The following is a 16,843-nucleotide window of genomic DNA, read 5'->3' as shown; positions in this document are numbered from 1 at the left end:
GCGAATTTCAAAATAATATTATAACACAATACACTTCAAAAATTAATCACTTACCTTTGCCTCAATTGTAGTGGCCAATGCACTCAAGAACTGAAACTTTATTATTGATAAGAATTGAGATATCAGAACCAACCGAACCAAATTGTGTAAAATAACACCGATCTATGATTGTATTTATACCAATCCTTTTTGGCAAATTCGGTAAGAAGTTTATGTGGTATACAAATATTTGGCGAATCCCACGTAATTATAAAACACCTTATGTAGTTTCTATGATAATTATGGGTCATCCAATCATTTATTATGATTAATAGAGTCGTTGAAAGTGACATTGGTTTGAGACATCATTTGCAAAATGATAGGAAAATATGGGGCCTCCTCTAAATATATACTTTTAATACCATCGACAAATATAGGTCGTCAATTAAGACAAGCCTTGAGAATTGTAGACAAAATATTTCAATTTACCATGTCCAAAAATTAGATCAATTGGCAATATTATGAAAGAAAAGGAGAACATTATATAAGTTAATGGGAGATGGTCTTGAACATTCGACGACCCAATATTTATAAAGTTCTGGTGACACGACCAACCTGATATACATATTTTATTCGTCAAAGCCCAGATCACCGAGATAAGACATTCACCACTAAAGTTATCCCTACTTGGAAAGTTCTAAATTTGCTCGAATCTATCCCCCATGACCACACATGTTTACTACTACTACTACTATTGTTGGTCTCCTTCCAAAGAAGCTTATGGAAAGATTGAGCTACTTTTTTGAGATTTCTTGCGGGCTTTTAATACTAAAAGTCATGGTTTTCACCATGTTACCTAAGGGTATTGTTGTTTGCCTCAACATTCTGGTGGACTTGGATTTCTTTCTACACATAGACAAGGGCATGCTCTTTGTGTCAAGTGGGTGATTGCTGTGTTTCTAAAGTTGAAGTCTAAAAGATTCTTCCGTGACATTGCATTAATTCTTTTGGACATCCTTTACATCACCCAATCTAAAGAGATATTGGTTTCCAAACTCTCTTATACATGATGGAACTAGTTCAAATCTAGGTTTTCCTTGTTGCTAGAAGTATTTGGCATGCCTGTAAGCTATACATTCATGGCTTCAGTGACATTGTTGTGGTTTTAGAGATGGATTGTCTTTCATTTGACACAAGCTTTGGCGGACACCTTTGATCCAAATGCATGAGTTTCCTCTTGCTCAGATTGTAGGTGTTCATTCTCCATGCTTTCATAGACAACATTTGAACCCCAAGGAACCTCTTTTTTAGGTCTACCACGTCTCTCCATAAATGGGAGGATGCAAAAGTTCAATTTTGTCTAACTTGTCAGGCTAGAGACACTTTTGAGTTGCTTGTTTCCCTCTTACCAAGAGAACCTTTGCATGTAAGATTGGGATAACAAGTCTTACACCATGGTGGAAAGGTTGGAGATGGTACCCATATATTTCCTTTCAACAATATAGGCCTCCTCAAGACATCGACGACTCTCTTGCCACCTTCCTATGATGGAGATTTTGAACCAACATTGACATTTGTGATCTTCTCATTCTACATGGAAATTGCAATTTATTACTATTTGGTCTAGCATCAGAGAACCTAAAAAATTACATTTTTCTTGGTGTATTATGTTTCAAGGCTTACCTTTGGGTTCTCATCTTCACCATTTGGGTATCCTAGATCCTCATTGTCCCTTTTCTCATCAACTCGAGTCCTTTCTTCATATCTTTTGGTTTTGCTGATGAGCTCAAAATTATTGGGTCTAGATACATGATTTTTTCTTCCCATTTCATCCTACCATGTTCTCTTAGAAAATGGTTCTTCTTGGTGACAATCCTTCCCTACCTTTCCCTTTTTGATACTCTTAGAACAAAGATTCCCTTTGCTATTTGGAAAGATAGAAATGCACTGGTTTTCAAACACCATTTTTTATAATAATGTCTCCATTTTTCTAAGGCTTTTATTTGTAATAACGTGGTGTGTTAGATCCAAGTCCAATAATATAAGATTGCCCTTGAGTTGGCACATTGTAGGAACTTCTCTAACATTTGGGAAACACTCCGTGCATAATGGCTACAATTTCCCTAAAGGTCTCCACTTTTGACAGTTGTTCCATTTCCCATGGCATACAACGTGGACGAATTTCTTCCCATAAATGAGCATAATCTCAATCACAACCACTTTGTCGTCACTCTTCGTTGGTGATCCTTGGGCTTCATTCACTTCTGTAGGTTAGCCTTCTTAGGCAATTGATTTGGGTTGGCCTTCCTCTTCCAAAGGTTTCCCTAGGTTGGCGTTGGTGATCTCCCTACCACGAGAAGACACAGAGAATGAAGAAGAGAATGATGACAATTAGACTATGCTAGAGCCTCCGCCTCATTAGCCACTTCCTTGACCATCGGAGAATTTCTCTTTTTCGAGCTCAACCCTTTTTATTGTTATTTGTTGTTTCTGGACTAGGCCCATGTGACTTTGCCTATTGATTTTTGTTAAGTTTTTGGACTCCACCCATACGACTCTAGGACTTGCCCCAATAGCTTTCAAAAATATGTTTTTTTCTTTAACTTTCATTTAATTATGTTCTAAGTTTGATATTTTAAATTAATTTAAATTGATATGCTGTTTCATTAAAAATAAATAAATCTAACACTAAATAAATAGTAAAGTAATATTAAAGAAAAAACACATCCAATTAAAAGCATACATATAATTAATTAATTAATAATAATAAAATTATCGTTCAATTAATTAGCAATGGAATCTAACAATAACCAATACAAGAAGTTTCTTGCTTTACATTAACCAGTTTAAAAACTAATTGAAAAGAATTTTTTTAATTCTTTTTTGAAGTCAATAACACTTTTCATCTTTACACGCTTGAAAGTTGCTCTGCAACGCACTGTGGCAAATTAAAAAACTCGAAAGTACGATTCGCCTCGAAAATTTCATTATGGCTGCGACTCTGTCATCCAAATTAAATAAAGAATATTCTTTAATTCCCATGAGACGCAACCAGAAAGCTTTGGAAAGATCAAATTTGGGAAAACACAGAGGTTTAATCAAGCGACGTGATTGGATTGATTGAAGTCGGAGAAGTGGATTGCAGGGAAGTATTTGAAGTCTGTAAAGCCATCAAATGTTGTGAATCGTGAATAGCCGATCTTTCTATAATTCATTTACGTTTCAAGATGACGCAGTTGAAATGCCTATTGTCTTTTTGAATGTTGTTCCGAAAATATATGGGTGGTAAGTCTATCTGATCAATTAGAGGTTCTTTTTCGGAAGCCGAGGAATCGGTCTTACCAGATTTTTTGGTTCCATCCTGTATTGATTTTGAATCTCACATTTAGCTGGGCATTGTTGTTTGAATGGCGGCTTCAAAAGAGGCCTCCGTGGGTATCACCGTTCCAATATTTTCAAGACAACCTCGTGCCAATCAAATGCCTAATAAACTAAGCGGGAATTGCAAATTTGTTGTGGAGAAGATCAACTTTCTTGCTTAATTGGCAGTATCAAACACTTTGCATCTTCAACTAGCCTTCAGTCTAAGGATGAAGCTGCTTGGTTCACAAATATTTTGCAGAGATCGAGTCTTCTCTCGAATGTATTGATTTTTCTCCATAAAATATAATACCAGGATTATGGAATTTGGCTTGGTCAAATAAACTCGAGAAATCGTGTCCAATTTGTCTAATGACTTTACATCATTCCTATGTGTATTATGTAGAAAGTCAAAACCTAATCCATATAAGGCTGTGGAAGAATGGCACCAGCATGGCTAATACTGCCTTACTTTTGCTGGAGCAACATGGATGTGGTGGCATACAGTGTATGGGCGGGGTCATGCGGAAGGTGGCTATATAACAGACTGAAGCGCCATGGCTCTCTAGACAGTGAGACCTGGCCATTGGCCACTGCAGATAATGCCAGAGACATCTTTCACTACTGCAAACTTATCCAGGGCGTCTATGAAAAGACTCCTTTAGACTTGGTGAGATCGACGGGCTATGGACAAGAAGATTGGATAGTCAAGTTAGTCTCGACAACTTCAAGGCACTGCCCACCTCATTATATCATGAGAGACCCTGTTAGAAAAGAAATTGTTGTTTGCATTCGAGGGCTTAATCTGGCAGAGCCCGTGAATTACTTGGTATTAGCAGACACAAGGAAGGGGAGCCAACCTTTTGATGGAGGGTATGTTCACAGGGGGCTTCTAAATGCTGCAGAATGGTTGAGGGACAGCCAGAGTGATACTCTCAAGGAAGAATTTGAGAAAAATCCAGACTACAGGCTAACCATAGTTGGGCACTCTCTCGGCGCAGGGGTTGCTTCGCTGTTGACTGTGCTGCTTGTAAATCACAGGAACTTGGTGGGAAATATCAGCAGAGAACAAATTCAGTGCTATTGCATTGCGCCTGCACGTTCTATGTCTCTCAATCTGGCTATCAGATATTCCGATGTCATCAATGGCGTTGTTCTTCAGGCAAGCTTTCATCTAAGATTCTTTCTTTTGTCATTGTTTTGTTTGTATGTACTTTGTCCTGTATGGTTTTCCATGGCAATATTTGCTACATGAATTGTACTGCTTGTGGGGAGGGAACAAGAATTATAATAAATTAATTAATTTTATTTCTACAAATAACTAAAGCAGGACAACGAGCCTGAAAAGTGCAGTCAGTTACAGGTAATCAGAAGGGCTAAAAGGATTCAACAACCAAGGGAAATGTTTCTTAACTAAATAGAGATCTAATCCGACATAAACGGACTAATCCAGTAGGAAAGGTTAATATGGGTCTTAATGGGTTTTAAAAGGTGGGTTGACCTATTAAGAGGGAATAACGCCAGTAAGAGAGGTTTTTAATATTTAATGGTGTCTCAAGGCCTTCCCCATGGTTTATTTTCTTCGAATATTGACTTTTTTGGTCCAGGGGAAAGTTCTGCTTTAATGTGTGGGCGAATGTGGATGGATGGAATCGAGGAGGGCGGAAGCATCTATGCCTTAGATTCATAACTCTGGAGATATATACGGATAATTTCGGCACATTTAGTGAAGTTTAGTCCTATGAATAACCATTGCCAATTGCATTCACTTGGTTGTTCTTTCAAGTCTATCGATGCAAATGCAGACATTGCACTAATAGGGTTATCAATATCTTTCTATGTTTCAACTTTCACTCATACTTATTTTGCATGCACTTGGAAACATGTCCATAACGTGCACATGTTTAATAAAATCTTTCTGTCCAAGGGGTCCTAGTATAAAGTTGATGTTGCATTCATAAAGATAGGGACTCAAATTCAAAGGTTCACAACTGGGCATGTGTAGGATTAGTGGCTGTTCATATCTAGAACCCGTCTGGTCCTGTGATGTTATCAGAATGCCAGTTATGTGCATGTGACGATTGATCCTGGATCTGTCATTCACTCATAGACTAAATATTAGGAATGTATTTGTATTTGCAAGTTTCTTGGAAACACAACATTTGATAATTACTAGATTAAGCTTTCAATCTCTTCTTTTAACTGGCAAAATAGAAGATACAATATTAATGTTGACCTTAAAAAAAGTAATAAGCAGCAACTAGATCTGCCACCTGACTGGAAGGGTCTAACAGCAATGATTATAAAGAAATAACAAAATAATGGCACATTGCCTTCTTAGACATCCTTCTTCAGCTTACTTTGATTTAGTTACACTTGGCAGTTAAATTGGAGAAGCACGTAAATCTATAGTGTCAAACAAAGAAAGTATTTTACATCTATTCAGTTCGGAGATATCCTTTACCATTTGGTCAGTAGATCAGCGCCACAAGGCCATTGCAATCATATTAAACTGCCAGAATTTTATAGGTTGGTTCTAGTGGGATAGAGTCTTAGACTATCTTGAGTAATTCCTTTTAATTCCTTTTACGCATTCTTTGAAATGAGAAAAGCACTTTTCATATTAATTCTGAAAATTGGCTGTTTGATCTGCTCAAGCACGAGAATAACTAATTAGAGTGTACGTGGTTTGAGCACATGCAATGCATTATACTTACAGCATGCATAAACCTAAACCTGACCATGCCAAGATCTATGATTGATTCAAGCTTAATATTGGCTAACTGATAAAAGGAAGCTCATGATAAAACTTCATAGTGGATTTCTATACAATATAAAAATGAAAGTCGGGTAAAGTTTGCACTGCTCCTTGGCAGTTGGCTTTAAATAGTCCAGTGATCCTTTCACTGGGTTCAATTTCTCTTCCAGTCTTCTGACAACTCCTGTAGATGCCTTATCAACACCTTATCTCATAACATTCTCTAGCTCATTATAGGTTCTCAACATGCTCCACAGCTTATAAGAAATTATACAAGGCACATTTCTGATAGTATCACCAATTTCTGATAGAAAGTTCTAGGCTTCCTGCCTCATTTTCTTTCCCAACGACATGTGTCTTTCAAAAACTTGAGATGTTTACATCTGTCATGTCATTGTTCTTGTGTCCATTTGAAATAGCATCGGCTTTTCAAACATCTTGTGCCTATTTGTTTATCAGTACTGTTCTGTATTGCTCAATTTTAAGAATCCCTTGTGAAACAGTAATAGCCATACAACTTTAAATTATATTAGCATGAGGGAGTTTAAATTTTTATTCTACAGGAGGTATATTCAGGTGACTTGGGTTGATCCGCCTAGGGGCCTCTGCCTGCATATAGCCTTCTATGTGGAGCACTATATTGAAATCCAGGATGGTATTATTGTTCGACCTTAGTACTCTTCCCGGCGGTGGCCTCATGCCTTATGTATCCAGTTAGGCTCCTTTAGAGTTGAGTCTCACTGGCTCCAGTTCCAGACAGATCACCAGACCAATAGAGATGATTTACTAGTGTTGTGACATGAGTGTGGCTGAGACTGAGATCCATTTCCTATTCTACTGTCTGGTTTACTATGAGATTCAAGGGAGGTTCCATTGCTTATTCAGAGAGTGCAGGTCCCTGTCCTCCTTCAGGTATGATGATCAGTGACATCTTGCTCTCCATTTTTAGGAGGCCTTCCGTCTTTGGGATTTCACTCTTCGGAAGTATACCCCCTCTGGATATATGTCCTTTCATCCGCTTATCACTTCCTTCTTCACTCCGGTTACCTCTCCTAGGGAACCAAGTGGTGTGGGAGCCCATCCACTGCCACTCACATTAGATTGGTGAGACCACACAAAGATCACACATGCATGCACCATCAGTGACAGCAGCCCTCCTCTCTCCAGTGACGGGTTCGGACTTCTCTGCACACAGATAGTTATCCTTTGGTTTTGAGCTACTTTTCGATGACTACGAACCGCTAGTTGCTTTGCAGTTTCAAAGTCTCTCTTGTACAATGTTGTTTCTCTTTGTTTGCTTCTTGCTCTATTTGTCTCCTTTTTCTCGGACAGCATTTGGCGGTCCCGCTGCCTTCCGGCCTTTGTTTGTACTTTCAGTCCCTTAGGTCCGCTTGTGGTCTCTTGTTGGACATTAATACTTTATCTTATCTTATCTGAACTCAAAAGTGTACAAAAATATCTCATTTAAGTAAAATGTGTAATTTAAGTAAAATGTGTATAGTATTTTTGGGTTCAAATGTTTATATTGCATTGATATTTCATATCACATTTAGTGATCCATTATCAAGAAGAGGAAAGTAATGAAAGGGCTTGCAGACAAAGAAAGGGAGAGTACAAAGAGGACGGACAACTGAAGGACAGAGAAGGAGGAGGAAAAAACCAAAAAAAAAGGGACTAAATGGTTTAATCAAAAAGAAAATAAAAAATAAATAATCATATATTGATATATCAATATGGATATGAAAATGAAATGTGTAGATGCAAACATAATATTATTTAATTTTTAGCATGAATTGAATAATATATAGAAGTAGAGCTAAAACTAAGTTGCTGGTCCTGGTTCAAACTTGGTTCTGGATTTGCGGGTTCAACGAAATATTTTTCGAGTGGGTTTAGATTCTCTTTGGGTTTGTCCATACAGAAGCATATAAAAACATAGTAAAAAAATATATACATATATGCAGCAGCAAATAAGTTCAAAATATACCTCTATGCTAATAATAAAGTAACATAGCAAAATACACCACAATATATAGTAATGTTTTAGTCCAAATAACATAGCAACATGCCAAAATACACCACCATATCCAATGTTGCAGTTCAAAAATAATAATGTCAACTTTAACAATCAGCTGTCAGCCTATCCCTGATCAAATATCTTCAAAAGTTGTCCTCCTGTGGAAAATAGAAGCACACAAATATTGCCAATGGCATTGGTACTAGCAATTTGAGCCTTAGGATCAGTTTCATGATCACTAGGTAGTTCATGGTCATCATTAACACCAAGTGCATCAAGGAGGGCAATTGAATCATCCAACTCCACAGTCTTTGGCTCAACATCCCACTGCCTTCCTTTACCTTTTTTTGTAGGTATTTTTTTTTGTGTGTTAGGAGCCTCAAGTTTGAATGCACATAAGCCAAGTCTTCTACCTACTTGGACTATAGTCTATTGTGTTTTATTGAGTGGATAAAGGAGTATGTGCTCCAATTCCTCTTGGATGATGTGTAACATCTATTTTCCCGTAGCCATTTTAAGAACTATATTTTAAAGTAAATCTATATTCATAACAGGATATGACAAAGTGACAGTTATAACCGTTACTTTATATGAAGAGAAATTTAACAAAATTATTCAGATGTTACAATTCATCATTAAGGAAACTAGTAACAAACTAATCTAGTGCACATGAAATACAGTTATAACTTCCATACCTATTTACTTTCCATTTCTATTACAAGCTTTCAGAGGTAACATAATGAAATATTAGTTTAAATAACATGATATATAATTATGATAATGATAAATGAGATGTACAAAAGAATCAAGTACCATTCATGAAGTAGATGACAATTACTGTGATGAGCAAGTTTCAACATCTGGTGGAGAGGAGAAGCATTGCCATGGGCTTAACCTCCAAACCACGAACCTTTACTTATCCCCACACAATCTCTTTCTAGAAAGGCCCTCCCTACCCTGGGATCAGGCTTGGGGCACCATGATCTTGCCACCAGAGTGTCCCAGTGTTAGAGTGTCAACTAGGCAGCAGACAAGGCTGTGGATATTCTCCATCAACCTCCCCTCTGTCAGCTAGCACTTTGACCTGTAGTTATTGTTGTGACAAGCATGCTACTTATCTACCTTTGCCAAGGATTTTAGTGGGCTACTAATTATGCCTGAGCACCCACCATTCGACTTGACAACAAGAGTTATATATAGGACAACCATGAGCTGACTCAGTTTTCTTTATGCAGTTTTATAGTTAGATACTTTCATTTCTAATCTCATCTTGTTCTTGCGGGGATGTTCTCTCCTCCCACCCTTTTGGCTTGACCATTCTGGTCCTTATGGGTACTTCCTAGGAGATCTTGTGATTATATTCAATTTTGGTATCAATTTGTGTATTCTATATTCACTGTCATTGTACATAATCTTTTCATGGCACGACATGCTATTCTTATCTCAGAGGCATATTGCCAACACCTCTATATAAGCCAACATGGATAATAATATGCACATTAAGTATTTCGGTGCTTGCATAAAACGTATCATATACAAAATCTGAAAGTGGAATATAAATACGAATTGCTTGCTGTGATATGATGACAACTTATGATTTTCACAACAATATTATCAGCATATAATCCTTATGCTTGCAACATAACAAGGAATAATGAATGCATAACTTGCTAGAAGAGATGCGCTACCTTGTGTGGTTAGAGATAAAAAAATGAATGGAAGGAAGTCTTGACAAGTTTGAGGTTATATGCTAGGCTTTTGAAGGAATACAGAGCTTGCTCCCAATGAATTTTGTTGTTATCACAGTCCTTGGCTTATTGTCGTGAGGGAGAATGAAATCGTAGAGCATAAAAGAAAAGCCTGGTATAAGAATGCTTGCATAGCCTTGGTGAGAACATAAATAAACAAGTCCACAAAGGCATGCTTGGTTACAAGAAAGGTCAAGGTGGCTGATGTAAGGCCAAATATTGGTTCCATAAAGAAATTATATTTCCAATCGATCCAAATGAGTAACTTCATCTATTGAAATATTTGAAAAATAAAAGCCCGATGGAAAGATGGGCAATCGCTCAAAACAAAAAGGAGCAAATATTAAAGATAATTATAAAGGTTCTCCCTTCAAATGATTCTAAAATATATTCGCAACATGGTATCTGTGCCACCTCTATTTGTTTGTACATATATACATATATGCGCATAAATTTAATCATATATTTCTTTTGTATCATTCCATTGGTTAATGCGCGCGCGCGCGCACACACACACACACACACAAACACACACACACACACACATATATATAAGTGCAAGTATAGATGTCAAGATAACATGGTGTCAATATATGGAGATATAATCAGGAGACTACACAATGATCTCTGATAGAAAAGGTAACAATTTATATTATTATTTAAATGTTTAATGTTTTTCTTGATAAGTGTTATGAATTGACTAGTTAGCTCATGGTTGTCTAAGGTATACTCTTGTTTGCCTAGTCATTAAATCCTTAGCCAAGATGGTTAGAATACATACCTGATGGCTTGTTAGTGGACTTTTGGTGCCCCAATCCCTAGCTCCCATTTAGCAATAATACTCCCCTTCGTCATGTTTTGGAATCAAGAAGAATTTTCACGATAATAACATATTCCTCAATTTAAATCAAGATAACTATAATAAAAAATCATTTTTATAATCATCATAATGGCTAACCACCATTTCACATAAGCTACTAACTTTTCCAAAAATAATAAATATTCATTTTCTGTTAAAATTGTAACGAACAACTAACATGTCATCTCTACATGAACTAAAACGAACAACTACATTTCCATTTCACATGGTCATAATATTCAACTGATTTACTAGCCAACTGACATTCACATGAATTACATAATGGCTATATGATTATTTAAATTGGCAAAAATTTGGGATGTAACATGATGATAAACTCGCAATCCATCAAGATTTTCAAATTTGAAATTAGAGAGCTAGACTTACAAATACAATTTCAAATATAAATTCAATATTCATCAATAAGAATTCAGAAATTAGAATCTTAAGAGTTAAGAACTTACATGTGATAAAATTTTGATGGCAATGGGTTGTAGGTGTTGGCATATTTCTCCATGGAAGTACCACCATTTAGGAGCATCCCCATTTTGCTTGTCTGCAACAATATCAACACCAAAATAGCCATGCTTGCAAAACTCATGAGTTTAGATTTCAGCATAGGCTGTATGTCATTTGTTCTACCCATCCACCATGATTTTTTGTAGTTCCTTGAGAGTCTTTCTTCAAGATCTTGCTCTCCCATCGATAATTTTTTTCATAGTCTCAATCATAGAGTCAATGCCATCATATACCTCACCCAAGTGAGGTCGATCAATGTCAGTGGATCGGATCACATTCAATATAAGCTTAGTATATCTTAGGAGGTACTTAGCTAGAGTTTCCAAACTTAGACTTTGCTTGAGTTTGGCAAGGCTGACTTGATTCGTAACTTGGCTACAACTCGACAACAACTCAGTAATGACTTGGCAAAATGAAAAAACCCTTGAAATATATATATATAAAATTTTCGATAACTGGGCCAAGTCATAAAAACTTGGCAACCCAAACTACCCATACATCTCGTGGAGAGTCATGGAATTTTGTACTCAACACAATCCCACCAAGAGTTGTCTAGAATAAGTGCCATAATAACATTTGCCCTTGTAATACTACATTGCCTCCATATGCTCCAATTATTGATTATTATTCTAGACAATGCCTCACGAACCTTCACAAGGTGTCTCAAAACAATTATGTTGGAGGCAAAACAAGTCTTAGCAACCTATTTCAAAAGCAAAATAAGAATAAAATAAATTTATAATTAAAATTAAAAACTTGTTAACTAAATTAAAACATAAATTTTAAATAATTAAACTTACCTTCAAGAGCTCCAACCTCAAGAATTGTCTAAATATGTCTTATAACATATGGTGGTTTGTGATGAACATATGGATCTCTTGGGCATCCAGATATATTTGTTTGATCCACTCAACTCTTTTGCCAAATTTTTTCAGCATTAGGTTGAGTGAGTTGACAGCACAAGGTATCCAAAAAATTTGATTGTAATGCTCCTCAACCAATAACACAACAGCCCTACAATTTGTGGCATTGTCTGTTATCACTTGAGCAACATTTCATGCACCAACTTGCTCAAGGCTTCGAAAAGAATGTTTGCAATACATGTGATGAAGGGCCACACCAACCTACCAACTCATAACCAAAAATGCAACAATATGGAGACAGAGAGACAAAATGCTTCCCAAGCAATTTTATTATACTTGAAAATCCTTACAACATGCACAAGATGATATCATAGATATGACTTCTTCAAAAAGAAGTTTACAAATTCTTCAACATAAGAGAACTCCCAAATAAGAATTTTCACAAGAAGAGTCTTCACACCAAGAGCTTCACCAAGAAGAACTTCCCAACTAAGAGCCTTCACCTCCAGCCTTCACCTCCAAAGCTTCCACCCGAGAACTTCTACTTGAAGAGCTACACCTTAAGAGCTTTCACACCTTTGAAGCTTGACCTTCCAAAGCTTAATTAGAAATGCTCATATGCCTTGCTTAAATAGACACTTACCACCCAATGTATGATTTGTCCACAACCTTCTAGAATTCCACCTACACAATATCCACAACCTTCTAGGATTCCACCTACACAATATCCACAACCTTCTAGAATTCCACCTACACACCTCGATAAATGGAATGACAACCATTTTAATTTTATTTTTCTATTTATGCCACCTATGCACCTCGAAAATAGAAATTCTTTTTTTTCTCTTTTTTCTATTTTTTATTTTTTAAATTTTCTTTCTATTTTCGTCACTTTCTCTCTCCTCCATTTTTTTAATTTTTATTTTTATTTTTTTAAATTTTCCCATGCAAGATGCTTCTGCATCAACATGGATAGTCCCTCACTTTCCCTTCATAATCCACTTCTCTCAACAACATTGTACCTCTCACAGGTATTGCAATAACATTAATCAAAGGGTGATTTCTTGCACCCCATTCATCAGATATTATACATACACTTGTTTCAATTCATGAATCCCTCATGCGATTCAAGGCATTGTCTACCCGTTTCACCTCCTTTTCCAATAAAGTAGCGTGTAACTTCTCACAACCCCTACTGTTGATCTCCTTTAGAGCCTTTTTAATTGATCTTACAAATTTTTGCCAATACGGTGAGTAAACAACATTAAATGCAATTCATTTGCATAGATGCATCTATCTATGTCTTGCTCAACAATGTCTCTACCCTCATTGTGAAATCTCATTTTCAAATAAAGTCCCTTTACTCTCTTATTTAACACCAGTTCTTGGGGAACATGCAAGAATGGATGATCCTTTATAGGTGCTTGATTGGAAATTGATGCCATAAAGGCCCTCAATCCTTTTTACTTTTAGAATTGTCCAAAGGATGACAATTTGCATTTCCAACTACTTTATTTGCTTGTCCTTTCTCTTCAATATATTCATTACAATAGAGTTTGTAAGAAGGTTTTAATTTTGAGTCTCCCCACGAACTGATTGGCTTGCTATTAAAAAAACTTGATGCCTTTTTGAGAGATAGAAAATGTTCTCTCACTTGACTATAAGAGCTCTTTTTTTGCTCTTTGCAATGCCTACAAATCCAAACCTAGCCTCCTCCACTTGGTAGTGGTTGAATCATTTCCACTTATTTCCATAATGGGGAGCTTTTGTTTGTTTTTAACTTGGAGTTCCCAGAGCTAGAAACACTTTTCATTCTATGAATCTATAAATAACATATAAAGCCACAAAACAAAATGAAAAATTAAACTAAAACTATAGAGTTCATTTCATTTTGTTAAAAAAATGTAAAGAAAAACAAAAAGACAAACAAAACCCTACCTCTTATATTGAGATGTTCCTCTTCAATGCCTTTGACAAGTTTTGAACACTTGCACCACATAGGAATAGCTCATAAACCAACTTAGAGCATGCAACAATCACCCTTCAACACTCCCTAAGCAATGGAAAGAAAACAAGAAAGTACACCAATGGAGGCAAGAAGTTTTTGTTTTTCATTCACAAATGCACAAATGATATGAATTTTGCCCTTTTTGTCTTTTTAGTGATCTATTTTAGGGTTAGAGGGTCAAGTTGATCAAAATAGACCAAATGAAAAGTTAATTAAATGGATACCTATTGGAAACTCGCAAAGTGAGAAGTTGAATATATCAGAATTGCATAATATTAGTATCTATAGTTATGATGCGATTAAAACATAAAATACATAAATATCATTAATAGTCATTAATATAATGATAGGTTCACATCAATGATAACATATTGCACACATATATAGTACAACAATGTTCCTTTAGGTGGAGTGGCAGTTTTGAATCTGGAAAGAGTGGGAAATTCAATTTTGAATTTCGTTGGTGCGAGAGAAGGTGTAGCTGATCATCTGCTGATGTGGATTTGGAGGGTGGAGAAGGCCTTGTCAGCAAAGGGCATGGTGGTGTTAAGTTTGTAGATGTTTTGTCAGGGGGAAATTGACATCCTTGGTCTCAACGGCTTTGTTTCCCTATGTCTCGATGAAGCATGTGATCAAGCAAGTGGTAGTACTAAAGACTTTTCTAGGGAGATTAGTGCTAAAGCATCTAATCTCCAGTTCATGTATAAAGGCCTGAACCTCTGCAACATTATTTGTGGTACAGTCCAATCATAAAGCTTAAGTGACTAATATTATGGCTTACTTTGTTAGTCTTCAGTGATCTTTCCCACTAGCATTTCTTAGATTTTCTTTGGAGCATCATCAAAATTTAGAGCATGCCATCCTTGCTTGCCTAATTCTGGAAGGGCACTCCAATCACTGATCTATTCCTCATTATCTTTCAACAGAACCAGAAATGGGAGTTGTTTCAAAGAGATTACTAGCTTGTTTTGGATTTAGCTTCCTGTTACACTATTTTTGGGTTGGTTTGAGTCAAATTTTCTATATCTATTTTTAGATTTCTTTAATTTTCTTATAATTTTTTTTGAAACTCCATATCAATGGACATTCTGTCCATGTAAATTATGAAACATTTCTTCTATTTTTAATGTGACGGAACTGAGAAGTTAGATTGGCAAAGTATGTTATTGTCCACAAATGGTTGGTTGAAAATCATATTTTCATTCATTGAACGGAGTTATACACACTGGCAATTGTAAATACTGTATAGTTTGCTGAAGTTTTAATAGTCAAAAGCAAATTATTGGCTGCCCATTATATATATTTTTATTTATCAAAAGCCAATTTATTAGCAAGGAATCCAACATTATTAATTTCTTGCATTTTTCTTTGTCATAAAGATGTGCATCAGATTCATTAATAATTAACATCACGTAATAGATTTTAACATTTTGCATATATTTTGTTTCCTTGAATCAGGATGATTTTTTGGCAAGGACTTCAACTCCCATAGTGAAGATTTTTCTTCTCACATCTCTAGTCTTGTAAGTAGTTATTTTGAAAGAACATCAATTTAGGATCTCTAGTGCAATATTATTACTGGGAAGAACAATTGTAAACCAATATTTGTGGTTCTGAAACGTGATCATTATGAACATTTATGTAATAAAAACTTGACCACACAAATTCTATGAATACAAGCACCTTACTGGATGAATAAAATATCATCCATGGACCATGGTAATAATTCTGCTTTATTATACTTAGTGTGATTCATAAAAATAATGATTTTCCAGTTGCAGTACTTGATTGCATTCAATCAAATTAGATATTTTTCAGGTACTTGTACTATACTGAACAGAAACTAAATATACCTTGTTGTTTTGTCAGAATTAGTTTTGCTATGTTGGGATTTGTAAAGTGGCACAGTTAATTTGTTTCCTCAGCTAAAAAAATCAGTACTATCGAAATGAGACTATTATATAGACCACCGCCATGAAATTTCTGAAGAATTTCTTATGCAGTTTGACAGACTCGACGGGAGGACAGAATATCTGTCTGTGATGTTGACTTGAAAAGCTTCACATTGCTCACAATTCAGATGTGTTCTCTGTGAACAAGAGACACAGGGGATGGATCACTTGTTCATCCAATGCCTTTTTCCGCTTCTGCTAAAGAAACTCAACTACTATTACAACTCTGCCAAACAACTTTGGGATGCATTCCAATCTTGGCATGTTATCTACAACTCACCTTTTGTGCTCACATTTAGGGAATCATCCCAGTTATCATAATCTAGTTCGTATGATGGGAGAGAAACAAGTGCATTTTTAGACAATCCCCTTCTATAGATCAGGTCCAAGTCAAAATTGGCCAAAAGTTCAAAAAATGCTCCTCTTCATTCACATCCTGGGACGACAGGGCCATGAAACTTCAGGATGACATCATATTACCATTCAAAGGTAGTCTTCTACTTTCATTCAAGCCAAAGGTGGATAGGTCCAAATTAAATGGCATCCACATAACCAAGATTACTTCAAGCTCAATTTCTAGATGGAGCATCTAGAGGTAATCTAGGTATTGCAGGTGTAGGCATTTCCATCTGAAATTACCTTGGTGAATTTGTTGCAATCAGATCCGTGGCCTTGCTCCCGATCACAAATAATATTGCCGAAGCTTAAGCATTACGTCATGGTCTAACCATAGCTAAGAATCTTGAGATATCTGAAGTGCATGTGGAGGGTGACTTCCTA

The 16,843-nt window shown here is 36.1% G+C and overlaps 1 protein-coding gene across 1 annotated transcript in view; it reads left to right on the top strand.

Moving 5' to 3' along the window:
• The first annotated feature begins 2,919 nt into the window (after positions 1 to 2,919).
• The window catches only part of LOC149567482 (uncharacterized), a 60,207-nt gene continuing 46,283 nt past the window's right edge, over positions 2,920 to 16,843 (top strand). The window contains exons 1-2 of the mRNA XM_089820670.1: positions 2,920 to 4,501; positions 15,570 to 15,634. Coding sequence (XP_089676796.1) covers positions 3,782 to 4,501; positions 15,570 to 15,634 — 785 coding nt within the window. The 5' untranslated portion in view covers positions 2,920 to 3,781. The remainder of the gene's footprint in view (positions 4,502 to 15,569; positions 15,635 to 16,843) is intronic.

Source organism: Cupressus sempervirens, chromosome 3 (assembly GCF_028749045.1).
Source record: "Cupressus sempervirens isolate cs-2001-9-10 chromosome 3, ASM2874904v1, whole genome shotgun sequence".
NCBI classification, from domain to species: domain Eukaryota; kingdom Viridiplantae; phylum Streptophyta; class Pinopsida; order Cupressales; family Cupressaceae; genus Cupressus; species Cupressus sempervirens.
The sequence above is the reverse complement of the archived record's forward strand: the minus strand, read 5'-3'. Positions and strand labels throughout refer to the sequence as shown.